We start from the raw sequence: 22,144 nt of genomic DNA, 5'->3' as shown, positions 1-22,144 counted from the left end.
CAGAGAGATCTGAGTACCTTCAGGAGCAGCAGGCCTAGAGCAGAGGAGGCCCACCTTCCCTGGCAGGGAGAGGTAGGCTTGGGTGACCTCTCAAATAACCTACCATACCCAGGTTGTGCCCAGGCCTTGGGGGTCAGCCTGGTCTGGGTTCGAGTCCAGTTCCACAACTATCTTGCGTGGCCTCAGGGCAAGCTGCTCAACCTCTGTGGGCCTCAGTTTCCTCGTCCGTAAAAATGGGATTATAATACTTACCCCAAGGACCATTGTGGGGATGAAATTAAATGAGATCAAGTGCTTAGAGCTCCTAGCACATGCCTACCATATGACCAACATTTATTGAGCACGTAGGGTTAGCATTACAAAATGAGTTTGGGTTTCCTACAGAAACATAGCTGGGAAGGACCCGCAGTTCACACTGGACATCGTCCTCTTTCACCCATGAGTTCCCCAGAACCTCCCATGAAGGGGCAAGACTGCAGCCATCTGAGAGGTTCTGCGAGAATTCACAAAGCCAGCAATAGCAGAGCAGGATCAGAGCCCAAATTCCCCTACTTTCCCTCCCTGCCTCTCTGGAGGATGAGGTAGGGCACTGGAAAGCAGGTGGGCCCCCAAGGGGCAGGAAGAAGCAGCCTTGGCCCACCCCCAGCACCACCAGTCCAGCCCCCTGAAAGGCAGCCAGGCAAAGTGCAAGAGCTGCCAGACTGGACGTCCTACCCCCACAAAGGCAGCTCCAGCCTCTCCCAGAGACTGGGACCGCCTCCCGGTGGTTCCCCACCCGCAAGGCAGGAGTACATGTCAACATCCTAATCTCTCCTTCAGGCCTATTCCCTACCTTCTTTCCAAAAAAGGCTCTGAGGCATCCCGCCCAGGCACACAGGGCGCACACAGGCTGCACATGCACCAGGAGCCAAAATGCAGACAGAGCTAAGGGACCAAATAAGGGGGCAGAGGATTATGTTAGGAATGCAGCTGCACGAAGATGCTGCCATAGAGAATTACATTTGGCTTTGAGATTCCCAGGAGACAAGGCAAAAAAGGGTAGCAGTGGGTACACAACTTGTAAGTAAAAAGAAAGAGCACTTGTCTATGAAGCCAGCCTGAGCACTGGGAGCAGGATGCCAGTGAGCTGTTCCATAGGTTTCTGATTGTCATATAACATCAGATCATATCTTCATTCTAGAAGATAAATAATGGTCCCCAGTGCCCTATACATACATCCTCATTGTACTGGTAGCTACAGGGTGGGTTGGCACTTAAACATTTTTCAAGGTTTTGGAGTGGGAAAGGTAGAGAATTAAACCATTATTTTTTATTAAGTAACTCCTATATGCCATTCATTCAATTAACATTTATTGAACACCTATTATGTATCAAGTTCTGTGCTAGGAGCTTTCAAAGCTTATCTTTATTTATCAGTAATTATCCTGTGCAGTATCTACCCTGAGAACCATAGCTGTTCTACCCATTTTACAGATGAACAAACCAAGGCTGAGAGGAGGTACATTGCTTCTGAGCACTTGGAAAGTGGTAGAGCTTAAGACAACCCAGACCCACCAGCCAAAGTCCATGTTTACTTTTATCTCTATAGGATTTCCATAGGCCTTAGAGATGGAGAAGATGGAAGAGATTCTTCCCATCTGAGACTCAGAGAGAGGAAGCAGACTACCCCAAGTCACACAGCCAGTCAGTAGCCACAGAGAACACAGGCCGGGGTCCCAACTGCCCATGCAGACATGACAGGCTGGTGCAGGCTGATCAGATGGTAGGTATTCCCCTTCTGACAGCTAGCTCTTGTGCTCTCCTAGGATGGGGGTTCTAGGAGGGTCTCCCAGCTTCTAATCCCACCCTGTGCCCCCAGTCTAGTGAGAAGGGAGGCAGGTTAGGGAATGTAATTGAGCCTCTGAGCTAAGGCCAAGCCTTCCTCAGTCCAGCCTCATTTCTCCTTTGGACATAGAGACTGATGGGGCATTTTCATTTCAGTGCCTCCCTATAAGGCTGAACATAAATGTAACTTTTATCAGCTCATCATCCCAGAAGACCTTGGACAAGGCATTTTACCTGTTTTCTCATCTATCAGATGGGGATAATAAAAGAACCTGGGATTATAGTGAGGATTTTAAAGATAGTGAACCCACCAGATGGCTATATTCAAAATCATAGAAAATAACAAGTGTTGGCAAGGGTATTATGAAAACAGAACACTTGTACATTGCTGGTGGGAATACAAAATGCTGGAGCTGCTGTAAAAAATACTTCAATGGCTCCTCAAACAGTTGAGCATAGAAATACCATATGACCTTGCAATTCCAATCTTAGGTATATACCCAAAAGAACGGAAAACAGGGACTGAAACAATGTCATGTTCATAGCAGCACTATTCATAATAGCCCAAAGGTGGAATCAGCTCCAATGTTCACCAATGGATAAATGGATAAACAGATTGTGGCATATACATATTATGGAATATGAGACATAAAAAAAAGAGTGAAGTATTGATTCATGCTAAAACATGGACTTTCAAAATTATTAAGCTTAGTGAAATAAGCAAGACACAAAAGGTCACACATTGTATGGTTCCATTTATATGAAATATCCCAGATAAACCCATAGAGTCAGGAGACAGATTTGTGGTTGCTAGGGGCTGGGCAGAGGTGGAATGGGGAGAAGCTGCAAAATAGGTAAGGGAGTTTACTCTGGGGTTATGAAAATGTTTTGGAACTACATGGAGGTGGTGGTTGCACAACATTGTGAATAGACTAAATCTAAATGCCACTGAACTGTACATTTCAAAATGGTTAATTGTATGCTGTGTGGATTTCACCTTGATAAATCATTTTTTTAATTCTCAAGAAAGACATTTTAGATGAGTATCAATAAGTCTGCTAATTTAAATTAAATGTAAAATACCACCTACATTTAAAAAAAAAATTTTGGAAGCAAAGTGTTTAACATGGCACCTGGCATATGGTTAAAAGCATAGGTTTTACTATTAGCTCTCTGGGCCTCAGTTGCCCCATCTGTCAAATGGGGCATTTAACTAGATAGTCTCCAAGGCTCTTGCCAACCGTGAAAGAGTCTGGCTCCCAGGAGGAACTCCTTAACAAGGCCTGAGAGGCCCTGTGCTGACCACACCTACCATACCTCCAGTCTTGCTCACACACGGCCCCAGCAATGAGGGCTTTGTTGCAGTTCCTAGTATTCATCCTGCCACCTCTCAGCTCCTGTCCTTTGCCCATGCTATTCCCTCTGTCTGGAGCACTCTTCCCTCTACTCCTCACCTGTGTAATGCTATTCATTCCTGAGCTCCTTTATCTCTTGCCCTTCCTTATGCTCCAGACATGGTGAACTCCCCTCTGTAATGCTCTCCATTGTGACCAATGTTCATTTCACTGTGGGAGTATTTGGTTGACACCAGACCAAAAGACCCACCAGGCAGGAGCCCGGTCTCTCTACTCCAAGTATCCATGGAGCCCATCAGAGAGCTTGTGGGTCAACTGAATGAGTTTGTTCAGTGGGTCTCCAGTTCCCAGTAGTGTCATCCCATGTAGGCAGGGAGAACGCAGGCCATGAGGTCAGGCAGGGGTCCCTCGAGAGGCCCTCTCCCACCCCTGCCCTCTCACCCCATTCTAGAGCAGAGACCCTGAACATCACCTGCCTCCCTCCACCCCTAAGGGTAAAAATAACCTTTGTCTGAAATATGACACCCACTCTGTCAGGTGATTCTAAGAACTCCACGGCCCTACTGAGCCTGCCAGGCCCTAGACCGGGTGGGGAAGGCATTTTCTGAATGCTCTCTCATTTGTACTGCATCTGAGCACTGGACAGACATCTGAGGTGTTACCACTGGCGAGGTACACAGGGAGCCCAGAGAAGTCCCTAGTCCTGTCCAACATCCCCAAACTCTGAAGCACACAGCCAAACTTAAGGGCAGGCCTCTTGCCTCTCTTTACTACAGCCCTTTGCTCCATAATGAGAAGGAAAAGGGCTTTGGAGACTGCTTGCTTGGATGAATGGGGAAACTGAGGCATGGGGGTCTCCATCCAAGGTCTTAAGTGAAAGGTCTTAGAGTAAGGCACACCTCAGGTAAATTACTGCGAAGTTGTTTCCTCCTTGGGACAAGAAAACACAAATCCCCCCACACCATCTCCATTCAAGAATAGTGTGAGGATTAAAGGAGATCCCCAAACCAAAGGCATCCAGCTAACTGTGAAGAGCCCTGCACATGTGAGGGAGCATTGTTTCAGCGAGGCTAGAGAGGATGCAGTGGTTGGGCTGCATGGGGACTTGTCTTCCCCAAAACACCACAGCCTCCAGCAGCCTTTGCTTCTCACTTTTGGGAAACGGAAACGCGGAGAAGAGAGGCAGCGTGGATCAATGGGATCTGGAGTCGGGCAGGCTGCGCGTGAATCACAGACCTGCCATCAGAAGCCCAGGGCCTCATGCCTCTTGCTTCCCCCTTCATCCAGGGATGCTTGTGTTGAACAACTGAGCACCTGCTATGTACCTATTCCTTCATCTGTAAAATGAGATCGTCACAGGCTTTGCAGAGTTGTCCTGAGGTGCAAAGGAGGGAACATCTGGAAATGCTTTGTAAATTGTGATGGTTCTGCCCTCCTTTTATTCCAGCACTTCTTGAGAGTCTGAGTAGGGCCTGCTGGGTGGACGAGCCTCCCACCCCTGCCCTCTCACCCCATTCTAGAGCAGGTCTCGATGGGAAGATATAAGTGGAATAGGGTTTACCTAGGAGATACTGTTACATGGAGGGGACAGGGGCCTGTGGGAAGGTGCTCAGAACCTGCAGGAAGAGGGACTGGCTGGGACGGACAGGGGTTCCAGTTAACCTCAGCCAACACCCTCACACCCACCCTGATTCATCTGGGCACCATCCTTGCAGTGTGTGCCAGGACTAACGACCCATGGGGTGTGAGCAAGTTTTTCATGTCTCTGGCCCCAGCTCATAAAATGGAAAGGATAGGTGTGCAGGTGAGATTGAGAACAGTCACTCCACCCCCACTGGTTGAAGTATTTTGTATGCACTAGACTCTGTGCTGAGCATTTAATGTGCATCATTTTGTTAAATCTTCACACAGCCCTAATAGTTGGATGCTGTTATGGTTCACATTTTACAGATGGAAAATCAGAGACTTAGAAAGGGTTAGTTACTTGCACGCAATCACAGAGCCAGTAAAGGGCAAAGGTGGGACTGGAACCCAGGTCTGTTTAACTTAAAGGCTGAGGCTGCTTGGCCTCTTTGCTAGAACCTCCCCTCTCTTCTGAATGGGCAGGACGGTTCCTGCTGTGTCCGGGTTTTATGCCAGCCATGGGCCCTTCCTCACCCACAAATGCCAGGTCAGGAACCATACATGAAGCTCCCTCCCTGTCTACCCTCACGTCCTCCCCAAGAGATAGCAATGGTGTCAGCACCCCTTCCACCACAGTCCAGGGTCACGGCACTCATCCTGGATGTTGAAGGCCCAGCTCGGTGAGGAGTGAGGCAGTCGCCAGGGGGGAAACTACAAGCTCTCTGAGTATAGTTGTTGTGCTTTGCAAATCCTCAGCTCTCGGGAATGCAAGGAAACCTCATGGTCAGCTAACCTGCCCCTCCCAGGTGCAGGAAGCTCAGCTACCACACCCCCTCCAGTGGTGTCCAGATGAGTTTGCTCACTCCTAGAGACAGGGGGCTTACTCCCCTATGATGTAGACCCTTCAAAGGAGCAGGTCTGCCTGTCAGTGTTCTTGCATTCCCTTGCTCCCCCACGCTACTGACAGCGGCCTCCCTTGGAGCTGTTTGCTACTTACCACTCCTTACCTCCTGTAAATCCCAGAGAGAGGCCAGAGGTTTTTGAACACAGGCAATCTGACCCCAAGTGCAATTGGCTGCGCTATGTGGCCCATCAGGGGAGCCACTCTGATGGTACCCGGCCCAGAACCCACACTCACAGGCAACACACCCATGCTGGAGCCCCTGGCCATGGATGGGTCCTTCAGGGCCAGGGAACAACGGGCACAGCCTCTGTCCTCATTAGAGTCCTTCGTGTTCTCCCTGCTGGACAGCCAGGGCTGCTGCCTGGCCTGCCTCTGGGTCACCATGGCAACAGGTGGCCTCCATGGGCCAGGCCTGGCCATCCTGCAAGCAACCTCAGTTACTGTGGAGCTGGGCACAGCACTGCAGGCCCCACAAGTCCCCTCCAGGAAGGCAAGGGGAAGAGGGGGAGAGACGGAGAAGAGGGAAGTGGAGAGAAGAAGAGAGGTTACAGAGAGAGAGAAGGAGGGAAAGAAGGGAAAAGAGAGAGAATAGAAAAAACATGAGGTCAGCACATAGAGGCGGGTCAAGAACAGAGCAAGTAAAAGAGAGGATGGACACACACACACACACACACAACCTTGGCAAAGGGCAAAGTAAGGGACTCAGGAAAGGGGCCCCCTTCTCACCTCCGCACTGCACATTCTTTAGGCCTGAGAGGCTCTCAGCCCTGCAGGATTCTGGCTGCCGCTGGGACTTCCTGCCCCAGGAAGCTGGCAGCCCGGTGGCCCCTTGGAGGCCCCAGCTGCTTCTCCAGCCTCTGCAGGCCCCTGCCCAGCAAGCAGGGCCCCCTCTTCCAGCCCCTCAGGCAGCACCTCCCTGTTCTGCATTCCTTGCAGTCTCTGAGGCCCCAGATGCCCCCAGTCCTGCAACCCACTCATGCTCTTCCTCTCCACCTCACCCAGCTTCCCCATCCCATAGCACACCACTTTTTCTCCCCCAGTGTTCAGTAAACCACTGAGGCCTGCTCAGAATGAGGCCCAGTGAGGGGAAACCAACCCTCAAGGCACTGCTTCTGAGGCCCCAAGTCACCCGGTGGAAGGGTTACAGATGCAGAGCTGGGCCTGGGTCTCTAGCAGAGGCTGCTGAGCTGAGCAGGTGTGCCGAACAGTTCCTTGGAGGGGCCCTTGCCTTGCTCCAGCCAGGCCTTTTCCCCAGCCTCAAGCTCCCTGCTGCAAGATGCCCTTATCATATCTGTCCCAGCCTGTGTGCCCTACACTGTGTGCCCTACACTGCCTTAGGGGAGTTTGAGCCCACAGGAAAGGTCTGTTGAAGAAATGATGAACAGGGCAGAGAGAGAAAGAAGGAAAAACAGGAAGGCACCAGCAGCTGGGGGGTGGGGCAGGGCAAGGCCCAGTGGACCCAGGCTGTGCTGGAATCGTGGTCCTGCCTCTGTCTCCCTATATAAGCTGAAGCCATTTACTTAAGCCATCCTGAACATCACTTGCCATATCTATAAAATGGGAATAATAATATCACAGAGAGGTTCAATAAGACTATATGTGCAAATTGCTTAGAATAGGATTTGATCCATTGAAAGTGCTTGAAAAGTGTCAGCTCTTCATGCTGTTAAAAAACAAGGCGTTATTGAACAATACCAGAAATTTTCCTGTCCAGGAAGGGTCTGCACAAGTCCCTGGTGTAAGAGACGATGCCATGACTGGCCGGCTGCCTTTGCAGACCCCAGGCCAAGCCTGGGGATGAGGGTCCAGGCTTCAGGAGGACAGGAGTGTGGCAGGGAAGCTCCCAGCAGTGGTGAGGGCAGACAGGCCTTTTAGCCCCTTCTGTGAACAACCACTGGCAGCCGAACATGCTGTCTACCAGCAGGGCCTCGTTTAAGCTATGAATCAAGATCTTGAACAGGACAGTCTGTGGCACTTCATGGAGGCCTCCCACTGATGTCCTCCCACAGTCTGACCAGACTTGACAACTTCTGGGAAACCTTCTCATTTCCCAGGCCCCTGAAAGGCTCAAAACTACTCACAAAGGAATAAAAGCAGTGATCACTAGAAACCAGCTCAGGTTCACTAGGAATTTCAGGCACAAGAGGAGAGGTCATTTGGAGCAGGAATAGACATAGTTTGCATATTGTGCATTTGCATAGACTCAGAACTTTGCACGTCCTCAGTAAAAATGTGCTAACATGAACCTGAGAGGTGCCTCCAAAGGACCACATTCATCTGCTCTGTTCAACATTTGATCAAATGGCTGGAATGAGGACACATCTGGTCATAGATGGCCACCTGAAGGGTTGCAACATATAAATAATAAACCCAATCAGATGAAAATGAACAAGATTCATAGTATTAGCCTGCATTTAAGTCGTTCTGTTGCCATCACTTTAAGTTATATGCCTATTGTGGTGGCTCTAACTTAGTGGTTGTTAATGCAAAAACAGTCTCATGATTTCATCTGTCCACAGCCTCAGCAATGACACCTCTTGCTACAACCAAACAGGTGCCCTGTGGCCACAGAGGACTTCTGCGTGTGGTGCGTGTGAGGCCACTTAGAGCAGCAATGATTCAGTGGCAGGGAGGAGCCAGCCTCCAGCTGGGGTGTGGCAGGCAGCATGAGGCCCAGCCCTGTGAGACGGACAGGGAACGGCACAGGAGGGTCAACCAGGCATAGGAGGGGCAGTGAGGAGGCAGGGCCATGTGTGGCCTGGTGACCGGCCTCTGGCTGCAAATCTGAGGTCTGGCTGGGTCAGAGGCTAGGAAGGTGCTAGTAAGGTGTGAAACCAAGACCAAACAGGGTGGACAAAGGTAGAAAGAGGCCAACTTTGGCTGAAGATGGACATCGGTCATTTTTAGAACCCCATTCATCCCTTCAAGGGGCTGGGAAGACAGCAGGGAACAAGATGCTCTTCTCTTATGGACAGACAATAAATAAAGGAACAAGATCATTTTAGAAAAGTAGTATAAGATTTTAAAAAACCAGCAGATGTGATAAAAAGAGAAGGTGATGGATGGGGAGGAGCTACTTTAGACTATGTAATCAGGAGGCTTCACAGCCAAGATCTGAATGAATGACAAGAAGGAGAAGCTGGGCAAGGTTCTGGGGGCACAGGTTCCAGACAGGGGAACAGAGGGTACAGAGATCCCAAAGAAGGATGGGAACCAGCTTGGATGACAGAGGAACAGCAGGACAGCCAAGGGGGCCGGAGCAGTACTAGGGTGCACATTACCCAAGGACATGTAAGTCCCAGTGGAGTTTGGATGGGAAGAACTGGAGGTTGTAGCGGGGAGGGTGGTGATCTGACCTGCATTTTAAGGTTACTCCGCTGTTGGGGTCAGTGAGGGTATGCAGGTCAGAGCGAGACAGCAGAAGCAGGAGACTCCTCAGTGGGCCACTGCAGCCCAGAGAAATGATGGAGTTCGGGTGGGCTGGTGACCCAGGAGACACAGAGAGATGATGGGCCCAGTGCATACTGGGGAGGCGGAGCTGGCACCACTTGCTGGTGGACCCCCATGTGACAGTGAAAGAAAGGGAGGATGCAGGGAGGCCCCAGGCTTTACACAAATGGCTGGTGCGTGGTGGTGTTGGGTACTGAGTTGGGGAGAAATAAACAGAGGTGCAATCAAGAATTTCTGAGATCCTACAGAATTTTATTGTTGTTAACAACCATTTGATCAATAAATATGAGAGATGCCCTCTCAAAAAAAAAAAAGAATTTCTGAGATCCTATTAAACACTTAGAAAGAGATATCAGGGAGAAGACGGAATGCTCGAGTCTGCAGCTCACTGGAGGAGAGGCTGCACATGGAGATGTGAAAGTATACGGACATTTAAGATCCACAGGCCTCCACAAGGTCAAAGGTGGGTCAAAGGTGGCTCTCAGTTCTTTGCGGCTCCTTCCTTTTACAGGTTGAGCCCAATCCCCTCCTCTTGAATCTGGGTCACCCCTAGTGACATTTTAACAGGTGACTTCTGAGATTGGGCAATGGCAATCTTCTATCCTGGTCTCTTCTGGCAGCTTCTATCCAGGTCTCTCGGAACTCATGCTCCGATGGAGCCCCTTGCCAGATGGGAAGTCTCACTACCCTGAGACCATCAAACAGAAAAGGCATCACAGGGGTGCATGAAATGCCAGGCCCACCTCGGCCCAACCTTCCAGCCACTACTGCCATGGGGCCAGATACCAGCGAAGCCATCCTGGACTCCCTGGTCCAGCCCATCCACCAGCTGGACACCACCAAGTAACCTCCATCAACAGTCACCCAGTCAAGCCTCACCCAAATTCCTGATCCACAAAATCTCAAGATATAAAAAAACACTTCTTGTTTAAGCAACTGAGTTTGGGGATAGTTTGTCACACAGTCATAGTAACTAGAACAGACATTAATCAAGGAGAGAGTGAAGACAGAGCTGTTTAGAGGTTGGGTGGGAAGGAGGGGTCCACAAAGGAGGCCCAGGGGGAGCACTGGGCGGGGTGGGAGGGGGCCCCAAGCCAGCCTACAGGACAGGGGCTGCCCAGGAATGACCCTTGCAGAAGCTTGCAGAATGCTTTTTAGAAATCTATGGCTGATATTTACTGGGCATCTACTGTGTGCCAGGCCTATTCTTTGGGGGTCCTTTACTTCTTAACTGCGCTCTGAAGCAGGAGTCCTCATTTTACAACTGAGGAAAAGGAAACTCAGACAGGTAGCATGGAAAGATATACCCAAGAACACATGGCCAATAAAGGCAGAGGGGACATTGGGCTTGGTTTCGTCTGACTCCAAAGCCAGGCAGGGGCGTGGCGGGGGGGACACCGCTGGAGAGGGTTCGATCACCCAGTACATGGGGCTTCCTAGACAGAGCCTGGCACTTTGGAGACCCTTCATCGGCTGTCTCCCGGCTCCCCTGCCTTCCAAGTGAAAGGAAGGAAGAGCTTGAAGGGGACAGCCTCTGATGAGTCCATTGTACCTGGGCTGTGGGGTTTCAGCACCCCAACTACTCCCACCCCAACCTATCCTAGCAGCTCAGAATCTCCACCCACCGCGGCCCCACCACTCTCCTGTTTGCTTAGCAGAGAACCAGTCTGCACTGGTTCACTAAGACACACCTTCTCTTTGTCTTGCTACTGGAAACTCATTTTTATCTCCAAAAGCAAGGGGACTGGGTGACCAGATAAGCTCAGAGTCCCAGAAGACCCTTAGGGTAGGGGTGGAGGGCGCTGGGAAGCAATGCCATGCTTGCCCCAAAGTTATCTAATCCTTGAGCTCCTTGTTCTCTCTAGGCCCACCTTTCCCATGTACCCCACTGCTCTCAAAGACTGTATATATAGCTGAGGAAAAGGAAACTCATTCGATCTCTTAAAACTCATCTGCCTCATGTAAAGGCCAGCATGGTGCTAACCTGCTTCGCACAAAGTACACTTGAGTGACAAGAACCATTATTACCCCCACATCCCCATGTTACAGATAAGGAAACCGAAGCTAGGAAATAGGTAGCTGTTAGCCACTAGCCCAGAACTGGCCAGAGTATTCTGACTCCCAAACTGTCCATCTGTCCCTCCCAGGGCAGCCGAGGAGCTGGGTCTCTCTCTGTCCTCGCTAAGGGATCAAAGGAAAACTGAGACTCACCTGGTTTGGCTCAGCCCTGGAGTGTGCTGGAAACAGGACGCTGCTTTAGTTTCCCTCCTGACCTCTGACCGGTTTCCAGGCACGGCCACACCTGGCCAGGCCACACCCCTGGGGCAGATCACAGCCTGTCCAGGGAGTCACAGACAGAACAATGCCAAGGAGTGAAAAGGCCCTGCATTCAGCACCACCCCCAGCAGTGAGCATCCCAACCTGAGTGGTGGCCTTCTTGGGGGCCACGGGGGAAGGGCCGCTGCCAGCCTGCCAGCTCACTGGGCTTCTGAACAACCAGACAAGGTACAGCTTGTGTCGGAGCTCCCTAGACTGTGAAGTGAGTGCACACATGGGGAGATGAGAAACTCCCAACAGGGGACAGGTCCCAGGTCTCTCTAGAGTCCCAGGGCCTCACTATAATTTTTTTCCAGCTTCATTGAGATGACAAATAAAAATTGCATCTATTTAGGTTGCACACTGTGATGTTCTGATATGCATATACATTGTGAAATGATTACCATAATCAACCTAATTGATTGATTAGGTTACTTACTGTCTCCCTTTTTGGGGGAGTGTGGGGATGAGAACACTTGAAATCTATTCTCTGAGCAAATTTCAAGTATACAACCTGTATTGTGAACTATGGTCACCATTGCTGTACATGAGGTCTCCAGAATTCGTTCTTCTTAAAATTGGAAGTTTGTACACTTTGACTAATATCTCCCCTTCCCCCAGCCCCCTCACTATCATTTTTTGAGCACCTACTATGTCCCTATATACACATTACACAGTATAGCACCTACTATATTTTATATAATTACCCAATAGCTTCATATCCATAATGTCATGTAATCCTCATCAAATCCCTCTTGCACAGACAAGGAAACTGAGAGGCGGGCTGTGGAGGCCTGGCCTAAGGGCACTCTGCCCTAAGTGGGGAGCCAGGACTTTGCCTGTCCTGTCACCACAGCTTTCTACTCATTGGGAATCCTCACCAAAGGAGATGCTTAATGCTCAGTGTCTACTGACATTAAGAATTAATGTCTGATTTGCTGGGGGCAAATAATTACTATTGGAGAAGCCCCAGGCAGGATATGCATGTTCCATGGACAAGGGGGCCAGGGAGGGATTCCTTAGGGGTCACTGCCAAATGCATTCACCATTCCTTGTGGAACAGGTTCTTTCCCACATCTCATACACAGGTGCCTCCACCTGGCCCAGGCTTCCTAACCTGGAAAGGCTTTCAAGCCAGCTAACCATTCATCACCTTCTCCAGAGAGCCTGCCCTGGCACCTAGGTTGGTGAGGGCTTCCGTCTGTCACAGCCTGGCCACGCTGCTCTGTCATCATCAGTGTGTACCTCTCTCTGTCTCCCCATCAGCCTGGGGGCACCTGAGGACAGGTCCAATCTGACTCATCCCTCTGTCCCCAAAGCACTGGGTCCATTCTGACTCATCCCTCTGTCCCCAAAGCACTGGACTCTGGTCCTTTCCATCACTGCCCTGATGCTGCCTCCTATCCACAGGAGGCTGCTCCTGGGGAATGGCAGGAGCACACAGGCCCACAGCCAGTGAGTTGGCAGAGAACGGAGCCGGCAGCACCAACTGTCCCTGGAGGCACAGGACAGAGCAGGCACAAGGCAGAAGTGTCAGTTCCTCGGCTCAGCCAGGTCAGGCCAGGACAAGGAGAGCAGCCACAGCACCAGGGCTCCTGCCCAGGGATCAGAGAAGACTGAATTCTCTAACTAGCCCAAAGTAGCTCCATGCCAGAGCCTTGGTTTTCTTACCCATAAAGCCAGATGAATGCCAGCAGCCTACGAGAGCTGTTGGGAAGGTCAAATATGCCTGACACCTAGTGGATACTCAACAAAAGTTAGCTTTTACCATCTCATCCAACCAACTGACTCCTGTCACTCACCCATTGAGGAAACTGAAGTCCAGATGAGACAAAAAGAAAAGAGCCAGCATTTGCCATGGCCAGTCACACGACAAGTTATACATTCCTCAAAGTCTTCAATCTTGCCAACAGTCTAGCAAAATCTGTAGGAGCAGACCTGGTTCGCAGGTGAGGAAACCAACGCCCGTGGGGCGAAGTGAGTTATGTCCTAAGGCAGGTCTCTGGACTCATGAGCAGCCGTCCAGAGATGCCAGGCAGCCACATGGCCCCACCTGGACCAGACATGGGTGAAGGGCCGTGGTGCGGCCTCCCTCAACCCTGGTGGGTGTGAGGAGAGGGGAGGGCCATCAGCTGGGAATCTGCACAGTCAGCATGTGAAGGTGGGCGGCAGTCGCTGAGGGGCGGATCTGAGTGTGACGGTGAGGCCACTTCCTGGGTGCCCAGAGGCTCCAGATCTCTCCCTGCCCAAGTCAGGGGTTGGAGAAGGGGGTCTCAGCCTAGCAAGTAGGACCTCTGGGTCCCTCGCCACTGGTACAAGCCCAGGCACGTCCTCTGACTTCTCTGTGTCAGGGGCTGATCCTATCATCACCCACCTGTTGTGGGGGCTCAGGGTGGTCAGGCAGGTGGCTGAGACCTTCATGCCAGTCATACAGAGGAGAGGAACCCTGAGTATGTGTTTCCCTGGGTCCCTGGAGTAAGTATGCAGGGACTACGCACCTTGGCACCAAGCCAGGGCCCAGAGCGTCCTCAAGGAGTGCACAGCCTGGTGGCAGGACAATACAACCCCCAGCCCTCTGAACCCCGAGCCCTGCCAACAGGCCCAGCACCCCCAGCCTGCAGCACCTCACAGCCTCCAGCTGCTCAGGCCTCGCTCACCCTACTCCAGCCACACTGGCCTCCATTCAGCCGCTCAGATGCACCAAGTGCCCTATACCATGGAGCCTGCCAATCAGTGCTGTTCCCTCTGCTTGGAATGCTCTTTCAGCTTCTCCCCTGGGCTTCCTTCTCAGCCACTGGGTTTCTGTTCAGAGAGCTGTCCCTTGACCTCCCTCATTATTCTCTCACAGTTCCCTGTTCAGAAACCTGAGTTTAATCTCAGCAGTGCCACTGAACAGCTGTGTAACCTTGGGCAAGTTACTTAACCTCTCTGACTTAGTTTCTTCATTAATATGGGCATGACAACATTATCTACTTCACAGAGTTGTTATAAGGAATAAATGAGTTAATGCATGCTTGGCACATAGATGGCACTTATATGGCATTTACTCTTATTACTTCTATTCATGGCACTTATTAGATTTTTATTGTGTATTTATTTGACTACCTTTTCATTGTGTCTCCCTCATTGGCTGTCAGCCTGAGTTCATCACAGTGTACTCTGCACCTGCCCCATGCTAATCCCTGCAGAGGGAACAACTGACGTCAATACAACATCCTGAGGAGACGCCACTGATTCTGGGAGCAGCAGGATGGGGACTGGAAGGGGAAATAATGGCTGAGCCAGGTTTTGAAGGTTACATAAAAGCAATGGGGTGAAGATAAGATTCTAATCCAGGGATGGCCAAACACTATGCCCTAAATCTCCCCACACTCTGAACTAGACCCCTAATGATGTTGGGGTCTGGGGCAGGGTCAGGTTCAGAGTGGAGCAGTGGGATCCCTGCCGGGCGGTGGGAGCAGCAGGTAGGTCTGTGGGTGCAGGAACACACACACAGACTCTCACATTGTGTCTGACCCACCACCCTGTCGGCAGCACCAGCGGCTCAGGGCTTCTCAGGGGAACTGGGTCAAGCAGCCCCATCACCATTTCCAGAGTAAATAATGCTCCCAGGAGCTGACCTGGATCGGGCTAGAACCGAGGCTGAACAGAGGTTCCCAGCCTCCCACCAGGGTGCCAGCAGGTCCCTGCCAGGCCAGGAGTGTGAAACTCAGTGCCCTATACAGACTGACACATGGAAGGGGAAGGAGAAGGGTCTCCACTGAGAGAGGCAAGGACTGGGACAGGACAGGGGGCCCTTCCACCAGCTCAGGAGCAGGAACTCTGATCTCCTCTACCCCTCCACCCCCAGCTTGACAGCAGACTCATCACCTCATTCATTCACTCACTCGCTCACATGTGCCAAGTGCTTGCTGGGTACCCAGTGGTGGGTACAAGTCAGAACCATCCAACTCTAAAATGCTCACTGTCTGCAGGGCCACAAGATACAGACAAGGGCCCCCAAACCCTGTGAAGCAGGTCTTGTGGGTTATCTGAGGCCCACTTTCTGTTCCCAGTTTAACCTGGCTTTCTTTATCCCCAGTGAAAAGTGTGGTGCGTTTCTGGTTTGCCTGCTTTTCATTAAAAATGGCTTTGGTAACAACCCAGAAAATGGCCCCAAATCCTCCTGGATTCCTGGGGAACTACAGGAATTTGGGAGGAAGCAAGGGGAGTCCAAGGAGACTGCTCATGAATGTGATGATCCAAAGGTGGCAGTCAAGGCCAGAGTGACTCAGCCAGCATGAGGTCACCTTTGTCACCTAGTGGGCCCAACTTCCATGCCCTACACGCACTCCTACTCCCAGACTCGGGGTGGGCAGCAGTGTGTGGAAGTGGAATGCCAGAGAGGCTCTGAGTAGGGACATGCGTGTTGGAAACCCACTTTGAACTGTCATCAGGCTGAGCTGAAGATTCCCAAAGAGCTCAAACTCTGCAGCCACACTGCCTGACTTTAAGTCCTAGCTCTGCCCCTTCCTACCTGTGTGATCCTGGGCAAGTCCTCAACAGCTGAGCCTCAGTTTTCTCACCTGGGATATGGGAATAACTATACCTACCTCACTGAGAACTGAATGAGTCAATATATGCAAAGTGTTTGGTTTGGTACCTAGTGTAGTCAGTACTGTATAAGGATTTGCTACTGTTGTTACCTCTGAAAAATGGTGATGATAATAAGTCCCTCCCCAATCACCTTCTCCCTAATTACTGATGAGTCTCAATGGAAAAGAAAAGAGCTGTGAAGGGTTAAAGATAACAGTGCACAGAAGACACAGACAGCCCCACCCACCTGAAGATGCTCTAGGCCCTGCCCTCAGGGCACAGAGAAGCCCTGCTGCTCTCAGGCCTCACTAAGAAGCTGCCTGTGTCTGCTCATTCACTAGGCATTATCTGGGGCTCTGGCCATGCCCAGCCCCATGCTGGGCACCCCTGCAGCAGCCTTGAGGAATTTACTGGCTGGTGGGAGAGATGGCCATGCAAGTCTACTACACAATCCAGCAGCAGCAGGAGGAGCAAACACTAAGGCTTGCTGTGCTGTGAGAAATCTGGGGAGGCTTTCTAGAGGAGGCAGCATCTGAGCTGAGCTCTGAGGGCTCAGAAGGAACTTTCCAGGGAGACAAACTAGCAGATGGCAGGGGGAAGCTGGGGGTACTCTAGCAGAAAGCAGAGTATATACCACAGCACAGGGAAGAGAACAAAGGTGGTACACTGAGGCAGTAGCCAGCAGTTCACTATGGCTGCCATACTAAGTGCAGAGGGGTAGCGAAGGTAGAAGGAGGAGGCAGAGGGTGGGCAGGAACAGATTACCAAGACCCTTTGTATCACATAAGGAATGAGCAGGTGTGCAAGAATCACATTTACCTTTTAGAAGCTTCCCTCCAGCAGAAGGGGGGAGGGACTGGACACGGGACCAGGGAAGCAGGGAGAAGGCACAGTGTGGGTGGGTGACAGTGCTGAGGTCTGAGCCCAGTGGTGGCCATGCACATGGAGGGAAGGGATGGATACAAGATTTCTTTATTTTCCTCTGCTCCCTTTAAAAAGGCTTTTTCTGAAAGCATCCCCAGAGGACACCCACTCTATGGCCAGCCAACCTCTGCCAGTCTGCCCTGAACCCTTCTCCCTTCACCAGATCAAAGGCCCCGCCAGGCACCAATAAGCACTTGGACCTGTCCCGTGCCTCAGCATCTAATATCGGCTCCAAAGTTCCTGTTAAGATTCCAGGGAAACGTTCTCTGGGAGGTCACCTTGCATGACACTTTTACAACAGTCCCTGTTTGTCCTACACTTGCTCTCTCAAAAGACATCATTGTCCCAAACAATCGCTGGCTTCAGCCTGCCACACTCAGTCCCCCACACACATGCCCCTAGCTCTATAACTTGTATTTGCTTTGTAGCCTTCAAGCCCTAAATCCTAAGAGTTAAATACCGCAGAGCCACGGAGCTCAGAGTACCCGCAGAAACACGCACAGAACTCCGTGGGGAGAAATGTGTACTCCCAGCACAGAATTTCAGATGTAAAGAACTTGCCGAAGGTGATTCCTCTCAATACAGCCAGCCTGGGGCTTGTTTGGGGTTGTTCTTATAATAAACCAGCCCAGGGGTTCTGCAATTTCTCCTTCCAAAGAGAACTAAAAAATGGCCTGTGGAAAATGAGACATGTAGAACTTCTGACTTAAAACACAAACTTCAACTCTCTTTTAGGAACCCCAGGCTCCAGCCTCCTCCCTTTTACATCCAATCCCAGCCAGCCCGCCCTCCGTACCCTTCGCAGGTGTTTTCCAACATTCTGGATCATGGCGCCAAGACCCCGCTAGCCGGCCGCACTGATGGGGGCACCCTCAGAGAACTGCGGGGCTCCTGAGCGGCAGCCGGGCTCGGGCTCCAAACGAAGCCTGCCGCCTTTCCTCCACCTCGCCTCCGGCACCTCCCTCCAAGCTCCTGCGTCTCCTGAGCCCAGCTGCTATCACCCAGTCCCCGACTCTCCTCAGACTGCCCTCTGCCCCCCTGCTCGGAGAGCCCCTGCACAGAAGGCTCCTGTGCCTGCCTGCTGGAGAAGGACAGAGGCTGCCAGCTGGGCCACAGCCACTTTAGGGGGCTGGGCCTGTCCCCTGGGCACCTAGCCAGACACTGCCCTTCCGGCCACAGCCAAACTTCATAACCCCCACTTCCAGCCCTTGACAGCCTCTCCAAGGGGTCTCTGGGCTCTGGGTTTGCTCCAAGAAGCCAGGCAGTTCCCCAGCCCCAACAGTAGACTGGCAAAACAGGCACTGGGTTTCCATCATCCAAATGGGGTCAGGCCAGAAGGTGGCAGAAGGCCAGAGAGCTGTCAGCAGTCTCCCAGAAAGATACCAGACCCACCTGCTAGGACTCTTCACCCTTGGGAGTGTCACCCGCCTGCCCCATCACTCCAGGCTGCTGGCATCAAGCAGCTGCCTGATAGGGACAGGGCACACCCCCTCACTTTCTTAAAATAGGCAGTATGACTTTTCTAAAAGTGGCACCTGCCACATCACACACCATTGGCTCCACAGGGCTCAGCCCCCTGGGCACCCAGCCCGCCACTCTGCAGCCACCACTGACTAGCCTGCCAGGATTTCCCCTTCTTCTCACTTTTGCAAGAGGCTTAATGAGGAGGCTTTGACATGCACGTTGGACTTCTCATGACAGGACCATAAAATAAAGTGCTTGGTGGTTAAGAAAAGCCAAGGGGACCAGGCAAGCTGGGCTGGGCAAGTGGATCAGGAATAATAACGAGCATCACACAATAACCAAACACCTACTGTGTGCCAGGCCCCATATGAGCAGGTCTCTTGGGGAAGGCAGGAGACATGCCCCAGGTGCACAGCTTTGGAGTGCTGAGCCATGCTGGAGCAGAGGTCAGTCCGATGCTGAGGCCTCTGCCCTTTCCTCTGCCCCTTATTGCCTCCAGTTCACTAACCACACACCTAATAATGTCCCACTCTGGGCCTGAATCACCTGATTCTGAGCTTGGTTCTTTCACTAATGTGTTGTGTGACTTTGGGAAAGTTCCCTCCTATTTCTGGGCTTCCTTGCTCTAGGAGTCAAGGACTCTCTAATGTCTATCCCTAGGTGCTCAGGCCTTCCCCTCAAAGAGCTTATGTTCTGTCAGCAGTTCAGAGTCTACAGATAAGAACTAAAGTCACACATTAAAGACTGTAAGATTGTCCAAGGAGGGCACTGAGGTTTGGAGCAATCTAGGTGACTTCCTGGAGGAGGGAGTACTAGAGCTGGGGAGACTGAATGGGTTTGGACAGGTTGAGAAGAGGGGTGTAATGGAAGGCCTAACAGGAACAGAACACAATGGAGTCATGGGCAGTGAGATCCTCATCTGACAAAGAAAAGCTGGAAATCTGCGGAGGGGGGCCTCGAATGCCAGGTAACAGGGTTTAGGCATCAAGAAGCCCTGAGAATGAAAACCACACTCGACATGACAAAAGCCACAAGAAGTGAACAGCACGGCTACCCTGGGACTCCCTGGGCTGGCAAGGAGACCAGCCCAGATCGGGGACAGCTCATCTTGCTGGATCCCCAGCCTCACTGGATCCGGGCAGGCAGCCAGGTCAATTTCAGCATCCTCACCATGTGATGAAGGAATAGAAACTCTGCCCTCTCTGCAGAGGTCCAGAAAGTCGCAGACTCACTGGACTCAGTCTAGTCCCCCCATCTGACAGATGGTTACACTGAGGTCCAGGGATGAAAACTGAGCCACCTCAAGTCCTACAGTGAGGAAGGTGTCTAAAATCAACCACTCCTAACCTCAAGGTTAGAGCCCTGTCCACCCCACTCCACAAAAAGACATAAAATAAGACAGGCTTCAGTCAGACTTACAAGAGGAGTTCCAGCAAGACTGAATCAGTATTAGGAACAAGCAACAACAGAGGGCCAGACCTCTCTGCAGAGGCCTGTCCAGCCCACAGTGGTCTCTCCTCTGGCTACTCATTACAGAACGGACTCTTGTGTCTCCTCAGCAGTTCTGTTTGGCCTACTACTCTGGTGATTATTTCCCTGGATAACTGCCTCCCCTCCCCAACTCACCTGGGAGCCCCCTGAGGGCTGAGACCACATCTTCCTCATCTCTTACACCATCGTCTAACACTCCCCCCAAAAAGCCCCAGACCAGGGCCCTAAATGCAGGAAACAAGAAACACCCCTGGATGAATTCTAGTCCTGGAAAGCCAGATGGAGAACTGATCTGAAGGGGTAGTTAGGTCAGTGGGTCTCAAATTTCAGCCTGCACCAGAATCACCCAGAGGGCTTGTTGAAATACAGATTGCTGGGCCCCCCTCTCCAGGAGAGCTGCAGTAAAGCCCAAGGATTTGTATTTCTAACAAGATCCCATGTGATGCTGATGCTGATGCTGCTGGTCCAGGGACCATACACAGCAGCAGTGAGCCAAGTCAGCTCTCCCATTTTACAGCTGGAGAAAATGAGGCCCAGAGATTTTAAGGGCAGCTCTTGACAGTACATGGCTGTCATCTCATCATCGTCATCATTAGCGTCATAACTCTTCTCCCATGCCCAGCATTGTGGTGTGCGTTACTTACATGTGATGTAAGTAAATACAGCACTTGGCACACGTTTCCACCTTTGGGCCTCGCCCTAAGAGGAAGATACTGTGATTATTACTCTCCTACAGAGGAAAAGCAGAGGCAAAGAATCATCTGTGCAAAGTCATGCAGTTGGTAAGAGTTAGCAGCAGGGTTTGAACTCTGATCTAATCCGGAGCCCACAGATTTAATGGCCACTCTCCATAGCCTGCTTATAGCTTATGCTGACCGGCAAATTCTCTAGAGGTTCCAGAATCCAGTAGGTTCATTTCTGGAGTGGGATGAAATTGTGGCGCCTTCAAGCCCAAAGGCCCAGTCCTCGAGTGGGCCTCTGGGGAGTCCCACAAATGGAGGAAGCCTGCCTCTTAAGCCCTTGAACCTAAAGTATTTCCCCCTGCAAACACTCCTTTTCCCACACTCCATCCTTCATCCGCCCCACTGATGGGGACTCCCTGGAAGACAAATGTCCACATTAATTCATCAGGCCCCACTCAGTGACAAAACAAAATGAAGTACTCTCCATTTATATTCCATAATGGTGCTGGGCTGTTCTCATCAGGTATGGGTCTGTCTCCTCCATTAGGCTGGGAACTCACAGGAGCAGGGATCTCAGCTGATAACCTGAGTCCTCAGAACAGGATCTACCCAGGAGGGCAAGGGTTCAGTGAGTAATGATGAAAGGAGGGAGAGACATGGGGCAAATGAGGGAATGAATGAGTGACTAAATAATCAAACCCAGAAATCCCCTCTGCCAGGCCCTTGAGCCTTCCCAGATAGGACCACGGGCTCTCAGACATCACCCACTCCAACTTCACCTGCAGCGCTCTCCTAGCCGAACCCCTCCATGGGCCAGAACTTAAAGCTCTCCCCCCACCTCACACACATCTACTATCCCAGCCTCCTCTCATGTACCTCCAAGATTAAGCACACACTCCATCTAAGGCTGCCTATAAATTAAGAGCTCCAAGAGCTACAAGGGTCTTGCTATCACCCCACAGCTGTAGCTCTGAGTCACTCAGAACAAGGTTGCTCCCCTGGCCTGACAGCTGGCAGGGATGTGGGAGCATGTGTCCTGTTCTCTGCTGGGCCCTGACCTGCCGCTGGCCCAGACATTTCTTCTATCTCTCAAGCCATGAACAAAGCTTCCCACTGCTCCCTCACATGCCTGGGGCTTCCTTTGTTCCTGCTGTTCCCTCCACCTTGATGCCCTCTAATAACTCTGTATCCAAAACCTGTCCCTCAACAAGGCTGGGTACAAATGGCACCACCTCCAGGAAGTCTTCTGGGCCCCTCCTAAGTAGCCCCTCCTTCTCTGTGACCTCTGCACCTCACCCCCAACCCAGCACATGCACCTAATTCACAGCCCTTTATTTTTCTCACTCTGCCTGTTCTCTTCAATTGGGCTGATTTGTTTTAATTTCTCCTTCTTGAACTTGAACAAGCAAGCAAGCAACAGGGATGGAATATCCTGCCTGCCTCCCACCAAATGCTCAGGATCTTGAACACAGTAGATGTTCAGTAAGTGTCCAGAGAATGAAGGATGAGTAATTGAATGGGAAATGAGGAATGTG

The 22,144-nt window shown here is 51.4% G+C and overlaps 1 protein-coding gene across 2 annotated transcripts in view; it reads right to left on the bottom strand.

Annotated features, from left to right (window-relative positions):
• Window positions 1–17,992, bottom strand: part of ACOT11 (acyl-CoA thioesterase 11) — a 50,477-nt gene extending 32,485 nt beyond the window's left edge. For both annotated transcript variants that reach the window (XR_005062252.2, XM_037021902.2), the window contains exon 1: window positions 17,768–17,992. Coding sequence is in view for 1 of the 2 variants with exons in the window: in XM_037021902.2 (XP_036877797.2) it covers window positions 17,768–17,800 (33 nt within the window). In the remaining variant the exon portion in view is untranslated. The remainder of the gene's footprint in view (window positions 1–17,767) is intronic.
• Between the last annotated feature and the right edge of the window lie 4,152 nt (window positions 17,993–22,144).

The sequence above is a fragment of the Manis javanica genome, chromosome 4 (genome assembly GCF_040802235.1).
Source record: "Manis javanica isolate MJ-LG chromosome 4, MJ_LKY, whole genome shotgun sequence".
NCBI lineage: Eukaryota > Metazoa > Chordata > Mammalia > Pholidota > Manidae > Manis > Manis javanica.
The sequence above is the reverse complement of the archived record's forward strand: the minus strand, read 5'-3'. Positions and strand labels throughout refer to the sequence as shown.